We start from the raw sequence: 11978 nt of genomic DNA on the forward strand, positions 1-11978 counted from the left end.
GATATGGACAGTATAGCGTGTGGGCGCATCACGGATATTCGCGCACTTGTTCAAAATGGCCGCCCCTGTAGCTACAGCCGGTGTATCGCATATGTCACAAGGGCAACCTCAGCAACAGCCACAGCCACCCCAACCACCACAGCAGCCGACTGATGTTGACCCTGTTGCTAAATTTAAATCTTTGCTTTTACCTCGTCTAAAGGAATCATTAGCTGTAAGATTGTTGTGATCTTTCGTTTCCCATTAGAATTGGATGCTTCATTGTTTCCAAAACGGGAATCATACATAGCGGTGCAGACTAAAACGTCACCGATTTCTATGGCGAAAACGTGTCATTCTGAAATGTGTCAAATATTGGCTGTCTCTTTTAAATATGCAGGAATTCCGCTTACCCAAAAAATGATACTATATGTTTCGCTTGTACGATGAACAAGGCCACGTAAATTGGGTAACGAAACTTAAAACTGTTATTTTTAGATTAGAATTTGGTGATGTTTGGTTCTTTCAAGCATGTGGTATTAAAACCGTATTTTTAAATATGTTACGTCAACGGTTAGAGGACAACTTTTTTTTCAGGTTAAGCATAGTGATTTATCTGAAAGCCCCAAAATGTCTTATCATGCACAGTTTAAAACATCCATTTTATGTGAGAACTGTTTGAGTTGTATTACAGTAAATAAATTCAGAGCAACATTGACTTGTTTTCGGCTTAGTTCTCACAATTTAGAAATTGAATGTAGACGTCATTATAATATTCCTTGTGAATTTAGAAAATGTAAAGTTTGTAACTTAAACCATATCGAAAATGAATATAACTTTTTGTTAATTGGTCCAGCTTATAGACATCTTAGGCAAAGTTACATAAAATCTAAATTTTACATCTTTCCAAATATTCTGAAGTTTAATACACTACTGTCAACGCAAGACCCTATTATCAATATGGATACAGCAAAGTACTTGTTTTTTGCCAATGCTGTAAGAACACAAATACTCCAACATGTATAACATGCAATAATGTTAAAATTGCTTTTGTTAAAAAGCAAAGAAATGTGTATTATATCTTATACTGTTTGCACCTCAATTGTATTTTGTCTGTACAAAAAGGCCTGTGGCCTACAAGTACTGAAATAAAAAGTGAGGTGACAAAGTTTTGATAAGTCACTTGCTAAGTATTGTGTGATTTTCGTTTACACTATTTTGACTGGTAACACAAACTAAAATTTTCACAAAGGTAGTTTATTAAATGTCTAAATATTGAGTTATTTTTCATATTGACTTAAAAATATGTTTATTTATTTTATTATGATAACGATTCCCAACATTTAGATGTTTATTTTTATTACCCATCACTGAAAATGATAAGATTAAAAGAAAACAAAAGACTAAGTACATTTCTGAATTTTTAGGCTTCTATTCCCAGCATATTTAGTCTCTTGTGATGTTTTAAGCCCATTTGAATGTCTTAGTACTTTTTAGTCAATCTGTTTAATGAAATGACAGATTTTTCATTCAGCCAATTTGTAAAATGACTGAAATATTTAGACATTTTAGAAATTGCATTTATACACCTACAAAAAAGAAAAGGCTTAGTGTTGTCTGTCATCAAAGAACTTCCCCACAAAACGCAGAGGAACAAGAATGATTTTGTTCAATGCTACAGCAAATGAATGAAAGCAAAATGCAGATATCATAATTACAACAGTTTATTAGATGTCACATGTCTTTGTTACAATCTAATAGTTCTATAAAAATATAGCGTTTCTGGATATTGGAACTTGTGTTCGTTTCTCAACTGATCACGTTAATTCGTTTCAAGTGTTTCACATTGGTGTCAGGTCTCATTGGTCAGCTGAGATAGCATATGTGACAACTATTTCCATGATGTCCTCTGTCTTTAAACAATCCATTGAGTAAGATAACAATGAGCAATCAATCATCATATTATTGGCTAATCCTTTGAACAAGTTTTACATAGGCACTTCACACCCAGATATGGGTGTATTCCACCTGCTTTAGTAAACCTACATATGTGAGCATTTCCTTTTGACAAATCCAGTGGGATGTCTGTTTAGTAACATGTGCCCTTTGTAATACCAAGTGACGGTCAGGTTGCCTAGGGGTTAAAATGTTTGCTCGTCACGCCGATGACCCAGGTTCGATTCCTGACATGGGTACAAAGTGTGAAGCCCATTTCTGGTGTCCCCTGCCGTGATATTGCTGAAATATTGCTAAAAGTGGCATAAAGCCATACTCACTCACTGTAATACCGAAATCTTAAATCTCAAAGTTTATTTACACTGTCCTCACAGACGGTAGCCCAGTTTATTGTCACATTCATTTGTGTAAGTGAGCAATTTGACTACAGCAGCTAGTGAGCCTTAGCAGCCAATGTAAGAAGCCAGAGATTAGCGCACCTTTTTTAATGGGGTAAAGTGAGAATAAAAACTGTAAATAAAGATATGAAATATGTGTCAGTAAAAAATAAGCATTCCTAATTCTATAAGGTATTCAGATATGCTTCCTCTTCAGCTTTTGAATTGATGGTTATTGCACAGGGGATTATTATGTCCATTGTGGACCATATTAACAATAAGTGTCTTTTAGCAACATAACCATGTCACTTTATGTGTTTGTACATTTTAAATATAAGTTAAGTATTTCATATTTTTCACAATGAAGGATTATATGCATTCTTTTGTTTCAGACGTTATTCAAGGTTGCTGGTCAAGCCTTCAATCAGAATGCACAACAAGATAGTGGATTGTGAGTACCTTTAAAAATCCTGTTTAGGGTGTTTTTATAACTAAAGGCAAGATATTTCATGTTACCAGGCTGATATTAATACCTCTATTGCCTGCTGTACTGATCTCACTTCATATTAACATCCCTTCAAGGCTTGGATGCAGTGGTGGCCCAATCATTTGAGGTCCCTCAATTTAACATACAGATTTGCATTCCATAGGCGTGAAATGGTTTGAATCCCAGATTCAGACTGACTGTGATCCTTTGTTTGTCAGCACCATGCCTGTACATGTGGGTTTCACCTATACCTGTACCTGTGGGTTTCACCTATACCTGTACACATGGGTTTCATCTATACCGGTACCTGTGGGTTTCACCTATACTTGTACACATGGGTTTCACCTATACCTGTACCTGTACCCATGGGTTTCACCTATACCTGTACCTGTGGGTTTCACCTATACCGGTACCTGTACACATGGGTTTCACCTATACCTGTACCTGTGGGTTTCACCTATACTGGTACCTGTACACATGGGTTTCACCTATACCTGTACACATGGGTTTCACCTGTACCTGTACCTGTGGGTTTCACTTATACCTGTACCCGTGGGTTTCACCTATACCGGTACACATGGGTTTCACATATACCTGTACACATGGGTTTCACCTATCCCTGTACATGTGGGTTTCACCTATACCTGTACACATGGGTTTCACATATCATGCATATACCTGTACACATGGGTTTCACCTATCCCTGTACATGTGGGTTTCACATATACCTGTACACATGGGTTTCACCTATCCCTGTACATGTGGGTTTCACCTATACCTGTACACATGGGTTTCACATATACTGGTACCTGTACCCATGGGTTTCACCTATATTGGTACACATGGGTTTCACCCATACCTGTACCTGTGGGTTTCACCTATACCTGTACACATGGGTTTCACCTATACCGGTACCTGTACCTGTGGGTTTCACCTATACCTGTACCCGTGGGTTTCACCTATACCTGTACACATGGGCTTAAACCTATACTGGTACCTGTACATGTGGGTTTCACCTATATCTGTACACATGGGTCTCACCTATACTGGTACCTATACCTGTGGGTTTCACCTATATCTGTACACATGGGTTTCACCTGTACCTGTGGGTTTCACTTATACCTGTACCTGTGGGTTTCACTTATACCTGTACCTGTGGGTTTCACTTATACCTGTGCACATGGGTTTAAACCTATACTGGTACCTGTACATGTGGGTTTCACCTATATCTGTACACATGGGTTTCACCTATACTGGTACCTATACCTGTGGGTTTCACCTATACCGGTACACATGGGTTTCACCTGTACCTGTGGGTTTCACTTATACCTGTGGGTTTCACCTATACCTGTACCTGTGGGTTTCACCTATACCGGTACACATGGGTTTCACCTATACCGGTACACATGGGTTTCAGTATACCGGTACCTGTATCTGTGGGTTTCACCTATACCGATACCTGTACCTGTGGGTTTCACCTATACCGGTACCTGTACCTGTGGGTTTCACCTATACCGGTACACATGGGTTTCACCTATATCGGTACACATGGGTTTCACCTATACCGGTACCTGTACCTGTGGGTTTCACCTATACCTGTACCCGTGGGTTTCACCTATACCTGTTCACATGGGTTTAAACCTATACTGGTACCTGTACCTGTGGGTTTCACCTATATCTGTACACATGGGTTTCACCTATACCGGTACCTGTACCTGTGGGTTTCACTTATACCTGCAGACATGGGTTTCATCTATTAAATAAAATGGTTAACATCGTTGACTTACATGATGTTGGGCGTGCTATCGACCACTGAGGGTTGCGCCCCTTGGGCACGCCAGAAACCTATGATTGTGGCCAGAATCCCAGTTCGCCCCGATTATGTTTCTAGGTTTGTCAACACCATACCCGTGCTCAGGGGTTTCACCGAAGTGGTAAACGTCTGAGACCTGCATCATTTCGGGCTTTCCTACCACATGAAGCTGACACGCCGCGATATAACTGGAATACTGTTAAAAGCGTCATTAAACCAAACTCACTCACTCACTATCGACCACTGGTTTTTGGCCCACTATAGTATAAACTCCCTCACTAATTCTTCACAGCAAACCAGCAGAGGGCCACCAGCAGAAGTTTGAGAAGAGCCTGGAGGAATTCTACGGTGTCTGTGACCAGGTCGAGGTGTCCCTAGTGAGTAACACAGGCATACAACATCAGTATGGAGTTGTAATGCCTTTACTTTGGGGGGAAAGAATCAAAATGTATTGTCTGCATGTTGAATGTGCATCCCCTCTATACAGCACTATTTTTTTTTAAATAAGTGTGAAAACTAATCATAGCAATATAGACAATATGGGTTTTGCAGTGGTCCAAGAAATTTTACCTGTGCTTTTGGGTTTCTCCAATGTGATAAATGTTCGAGACTTGCACCAATTCGGACTCTTCCATTAGCTGACACGTCGTGATATAACTGGAATACTGTTCAAAGTGGCGTTAAGCCCAAATCAACCACACTCACAGAAACTGCTGTTATAAATGTAGATAGATTGTTTGTTACCATAACATTATCACATAAGTTGCTCTATTATTATATGGTATTGTTATTATCAGCCCGAACCTGTTTTATCACGATCAGCATGTCTGTCCCTCTGTCCGTTAGTCTGTTTTCCGGAGCAGAACTCCAAAACCATTGAATATTTCTTTTTGAAACTTGCTATACAGATCAGTCTAGTAGTGAACTGGTGCCTTTTGAAGATTTTTGATATTTATTTTCTATGATTTTTTATATTTTTATGATGATAAGTTGGACGTAAAACGAGGGAAGTGCTCGTTTCCGGAGCTGAATATGTCTAGATGAAACTTGCTATATAGATCAGTCTAGTAGTGAACTGGTGCCTTTTGATGCAAAAGTGGGGTATAAGTGGCCAAATTCCTTTTCCGAGTGGCACCAGAATTGGTTTGCCTTAATTTGTAATTTGTTGCAATCATGTTAACATGAATGGATCACTCTGAATGTACCTGGTGAGCTTCAGTGCCTTGGAACTATATTTTATTATTCATACAGTGCAGTTACAGTCTGACCCGTGAAGATCCCGGGTAGAATAGGTCTTCAGAAACAAATGCTTGCCGTAAAAGGCGACCAACAGGATCAGGTGGTCAGGCCCCCTGACTTGGTTCATGCATGTCATCGTATACCGATTGCATAGATCGATGCTCATGATGTCAATCACTGGTTTGTCTAGCCCAGACTCGATTATTTACAGACCGCTGGAATATGGCTGAGTGCAGCGTTAAACAACAAACAAACAAACAAGCAGTCTTTTGATACCTTGTTCTCTGACATTCCAGCGGTTAGCCCTTGAGAGTCAGTCGCAAGTATCCGACAGCAACAAGTTCACCCCCCAGCCCGTGCTGCAAGCCAAGGGTGACACCCCCCCCACAGAGGGCCAGCTGTACCCTAACTACCTGGCAACAATCAGGTCACAGATCACGTGTGCCAAAGAAGTGCACGATATGCTCCATGAATGTGTGCGGAAACTCTCAGAGAGACCTTGATGTGTCACACCAACTCAGAAAAAGTGACACCATGTGGCACTGTGAATAGATGACACAATGTGACAATGTGACAATGTGACTGGATGATGTCATGTGACAATGTGACTGGATGACACCATGTGACAATGTGACTGGATGACACCGTGTGACAATGTGATTGGATGACACCATGTGACAATGTGCCTGGATGACACCATGTGACAATGTGAATGGATGACACCATGTGACAATGTGATTGGATGACACCATGTGACTGGATGACACCATGTGACAATGTGACTGGATGACACCATGTGACAATGTGACTGGATGACACCATGTGACAATGTGCCTGGATAACACCATGTGACAATGTGACTGGATGACACCATGTGACAATGTGACTGAATGACACCATGTGACAATGTGCCTGGATGACACCATGTGACAATGTGAATGGATGACACCATATGACAATGTGACAGGATGACACCATGTGACAATGTGAATGGATGACACCATGTGACAATGTGACTGGATGACACCATGTGACAATGTGACTGGATGACACCATGTGACAATGTGACTGAATGACACCATGTGACAATGTGACTGGATGACACCATGTGACAATGTGAATGGATGACACCATGTGACAATGTGACTGGATGACACCATGTGACAATGTGACTGGATGACACCATGTGACATGTGACTGGATGATGTAATCTAACAATGTGACTGGATCCGATTGTTTACAGTAACACTTTAGGGCATGTGTGACACACATGACTACTAATGTGCTAAACTTGTGATCCGGGTGTAATGGGAACAGGCCTGTAATGGTGGCATTTGAAGGGATGGGAATCTATGCCAGTAATACAGGTATTGAGCTCTTGATCCCGTAGTGCCTGGACAATCAAGTTCTGTCACAAGGCACCTGTCACCTTGTCTCTGTTTGAACCAGACCAGCTACCACACAGTGAGTGACTGTATGTGAATGTGACTTTGAGAGTGATAGAGTTTATTCCAGAAACATCAAGACAGGGGTCATCAACATCAGAGAGTTAAAACTTGGTCTTCAGAGTGATAAGCAAATGTTGCAACTATGTGAACCATGGACTTTGCTCCCTCTAGTTGTTACAAAAGTAACTGGGAAGTCAGCATTACAAGTGGAGCAGATAAAGTGCAAAATATTGGGGAATTGCTAATACAAGCATGAATCTTTACACACATGTCCCTAATTTTATGAATACATGGATTAAGAAAAATATGTTGGCTTCCTGGAAATCCAAGATGGCTGAAAATTTTCAAGATGGCCACCCATGTCATGTTGACCTGGGAGCATGGGTGGCCCACAGCTCACAGGCACTGTCGGTTGCTGCACAGAGAGATGTGATGTCAGAGTCGGCTAGTAATGAGTTTGAATCCAAGATTATGATCCCTGGTTATGTCATTCTGACCTTGGTCATATCTGGTTTTCCTCACGCATAAAGCTGACGTGCCATGGTCTTACTGCCATGCCGTGATATAACTAGAATGCTTTGGAAATTGTGTAAATCGATCTCACTTAATCTCAGACACTAGGAAGAACTGCTGGAATATGGCTTTGTGCAGCACTAAACAACAAACAAACAAAACTGGGAAGACAAAGGTAGACACATGAAAATAAGACAATCGCAGCCAGGTTGGAATCAAAATATTTTCATTGATGAACATGAAACTCAGATTTAGACTTGGATGACGGTATGTCATTGTACCGGTATGTCATTTTACCAGTGTGTCATTGTACCGGTGTGTTTGTGTAATTCTCATTATCGTTTTATATTCAGTATTGAATAAATACATGTATTGCCAACATCTCCCCTGACTGACATGTGACAAAATTCAGGTGGAGTATAACCTCATGTAGAGTACCAGCTCTACCAATGCCAAGGTCATATCAAGAATATTTGTGGAATTGTTTTGATGAGAATAAATATTGGATATGCAGATGGATTTCTTGTGTTCTATGTCCTCTAAATTGCAGACCAGTCTTTCACAGTCAAAGGCTCTTCTGATATATCTCAATAGCCATATACGGTACAATATCAGTTTATATCTTATTGAAAAGAATATTTCATCTTGTGTATTATTGTTTTTTAAATAAATAAGACTTTCATTTTCTTTTTTTAATATGCTCATATGTAGGCAATTATCAAATTGTCATAACAGCATGTTTGAAATTTGTGTTTATTCTGCCGACAAACCTGCAAACAATATACATGAAATGCATTGTTACAGTTACCGGTAATGGTGTTACTGTAGTTGTGGGATGTCTGTATGGGCTGCACTTAGGGTCAAGAATCATATTACATTAAAAGAAAGTTAGTGTGTTCCATAAGAAAACTGGATCTCTGTCAAACCAAACTGTTGACGTCCTCACTAGATTTTATTATTCTCATGCAGTTGTCAGTGTTGTAATACCCTAAGAATATTTTTAGTGTGTTTTGTGTGAATTTTTATATGACAATGAATTTCAAATCTGACTGGTTCCTGGATCTGTTTAAGCTGCAAGGGAAGGTTATTGGTTCTCTTGCCATATCTCTGTCAGAGGACATCTGTGGTACAATCACTCCTAACTCTGGGATTTATGATCTTCTATGCCCCTGATATACTACTCAAAAGAAGTTAAGGATCACCCGATTCTTTCATATTGGTAATGTTAATTTGTCATGGCATGAGAGATTACCTATTGTAATATGAAAGAATCAGGTGATCCTTAACTTCTTTTGAGTAGTATATAAGGACACAAACCAAATCAGGAACTACCTCCACCTACTCAGGGGGCACGGGTGGCCCAGTCGTCTAAGGCGCAGCTATTCGCTGTGCAGAGTTGCGTCCCTTGGGTATGCCGGAAACCTATGATTGGGGGTTCGAATGCCGGTTCGTCCCGATTATGTTTCAAGGTTTGTCAACACCATACCCGTGCTCGTGGGTTTCACCGAAGAGGTAAACGTCTGAGACCCGCATCACTTCCTCCCACATTAAGCTGACACGCCGCGATATAACTGGAATATTGTTAAAAGCGGCGTTAAACCCAACTCACTCACTCACTCACTCCGTCCATGGCACTGGGATATCACTATTCCGTCATCTACAACATGATGGAATTGATCGCAAAGACATTGAGGCACTTTCACCAGTAACAGGATCAGTTGCCTGTTGCCAGTTACGCAAGTATTCCTAATTTGTGTAGGGAACCGGGACGAGCCAGGGTAAAATAGGTTTTCAGCAACCCATGCTTGTCGTAAAAGGCGAATATTCTTGTCGTAACATACGACCAACGGGATCGGGTGGTGAGGCTCGCTGACTTGGTTGATGTATGTCATCGTATACTAATTACGCGAATCGATGCTCATGATGTCAATCACTAGCTTTTCTGGTCCAGAATCGATGATTTACAGACTGCCGTCACATAGCTGGAACATTGCTGAGCGCGTCGTTAAAGAAACAAACAAACAAGCACGCTCGCACTCATCCATTCACACTCTCACTATTACATTTCTGGGTAACAAATTTTGACTTTACATCATTTTCTTTTTATGTATAACTGAATGACCAAAAAAGAATTTGACTTGAAGGGAAATCGCGAGAAGAATTTTCCAGAAGTCATGATCAGAGTTATCTCCCTTTGACCATAACGCAACATTTCCGGATTCCCAACGTGATTGGCTTAGGATAAAAACTCACTGTGTTTCATTGGAAGGTTCCGATTATAGATTGACTGTAACGTTCATCGTCCTGGGGTTGAAGACTGCAGCTAATCGGAGAAAGTGTTGCTATGACATATATGGGAATTCTGTGATGTAGGCCTAATGTTTGGCTTATTAAATACACATTCCATTTCGAGGGCAACATTTGGTTCAGATTGAGTTGCGGAAACAAGAACGAGTGTCAACTCAAATTCCTAAACTACAAGTGTTTTTATTGTATATGTTATCTGAATCATTCATGCTATATTTTTTCTCGTTTGAAGTGAATGTGTTCGATGGCAGCACGATATTGGACCTTAGCGTCAGGAAGGTAAAATGAGCATTGTATGAAACGGTCGGCTAGAATTATTAAAGATTACACCCCCCATCATGGTAAAAATACAATACACATAAAAAACAACACTATCCATATTAGTTTTCTAAAACAACACGCATGTGTAGAGGTAACAACCATCCTACACATAAAAAATATCACTATCCATATTAGTTTTTAAAACAACACGCATGTGTAGCGTTAACATGCATCCTTCACATAAAAAAACATCACTATCCATATTAGTTTTTAAAACAACACGCATGTGTAGCGTTAACATGCATCCTTCACATAAAAAAACATCACTATCCATATTAGTTTTCTAAAACAACACGCATGTATAGTGTTAACAACCATCCTACACATAAAAAACCATCACTATCCATATTAGTTGTCTAAAACAACACGCATGTGTAGCATTAACAACCAGCTGACACATAAAAAAACATCACTATCCATATTAGTTTTCTAAAACAACAAGCATATGTAGCGGTAACAACCAGCTGACACATAAAAACCATCACTATCCATATTAGTTGTCTAAAACAACAAGCATGTGTAGCGTTAACAACCATCCTACACATAAAAAACATCACTGTCCATATTAGTTGTCTAAAACAACACGCATGTGTAGCGTTAACAACCATCCTACACATAAAAAACATCACTATCCATAATAGTTGTCTAAAACAACACGCATGTGTAGCGTTAACAACCATCCTACACATAAAAAAACATCACTATCCATATTAGTTGTCTAAGACAACACGCATGTGTAGCGTTAACAACCATCCTACACATAAAAAAAACATCACTATCCATATTAGTTGTCTAAAACAACACGCATGTGTAGCGTTAACAACCATCCTACACATAAAAAAACATCACTATCCATATTATTTGTCTAAAACAACACGCATGTGTAGCGTTTACAACCATCCTACACATAAAAACCATCACTATCCATATTAATTGTCTAAAACAACACGCATGTGTAGCGTTAACAACCATCCTACACATAAAAAAACATCACTATCCATATTAGTTGTCTAAATCAACACGCATGTGTAGCGTTAACAACCATCCTACACATAAAAAAACATCACTATCCATATTAGTTGTCTAAAACAACACGCATGTGTAGCGTTAACAACCATCCTACACATAAAAAAACATCACTATCCATATTAGTTGTCTAAAACAACACGCATGTGTAGCGTTAACAACCATCCTACACATAAAAAAACATCACTATCCATATTAGTTGTCTAAAACAACACGCATGTATAGCGTTAACAACCATCCTACACATAAAAAAACATCACTATCCATATTAGTTGTCTAAAACAACACGCATGTGTAGCATTAACAACCACTCCACACATAAAAAACCATCACTATCCATATTAGTTTTCTAAAACAACAAGCATATGTAGCGGTAACAACCAGCTGACACATAAAAAACATCACTATCCATATTAGTTGTCTAAAACAACACGCATGTGTAGAGGTAACAACCATCCTACACATAAATAACATCACTATCCATATTAGTTTTTAAAACAACACGCATGTGT

General features: G+C 39.5%; 1 protein-coding gene across 1 annotated transcript; it reads left to right on the top strand.

The window, feature by feature from the left end:
• The first annotated feature begins 55 nt into the window (after positions 1-55).
• Positions 56-8295, top strand: LOC139442882 (mediator of RNA polymerase II transcription subunit 29-like). The gene is made up of 4 exons (XM_071223788.1): positions 56-214; positions 2705-2763; positions 4905-4989; positions 6148-8295. The coding sequence occupies exons 1-4, from the start codon at positions 56-58 to the stop codon at positions 6352-6354; spliced, it is 510 nt and encodes a 169-aa protein (XP_071079889.1). The 3' UTR covers positions 6355-8295.
• Positions 8296-11978: the final 3683 nt, after the last annotated feature.

The sequence above is a fragment of the Haliotis cracherodii genome, unplaced genomic scaffold (assembly GCF_022045235.1).
Source record: "Haliotis cracherodii isolate W230 unplaced genomic scaffold, xgHalCrac1.p SCAF_5, whole genome shotgun sequence".
Taxonomy (NCBI): domain Eukaryota; kingdom Metazoa; phylum Mollusca; class Gastropoda; order Lepetellida; family Haliotidae; genus Haliotis; species Haliotis cracherodii.

Coding starts and splice junctions, on each gene's coding strand:
- LOC139442882 (XM_071223788.1), top strand. CDS start 56: ATGGCCGCCCCTGTAGCTACAGCCGGTGTATCGCATATGTCACAAGGG. Junction 215..2,704: donor GTCTAAAGGAATCATTAGCT/GTAAGATTGTTG, acceptor CTTTTGTTTCAG/ACGTTATTCAAGGTTGCTGG. Junction 2,764..4,904: donor GCACAACAAGATAGTGGATT/GTGAGTACCTTT, acceptor AATTCTTCACAG/CAAACCAGCAGAGGGCCACC.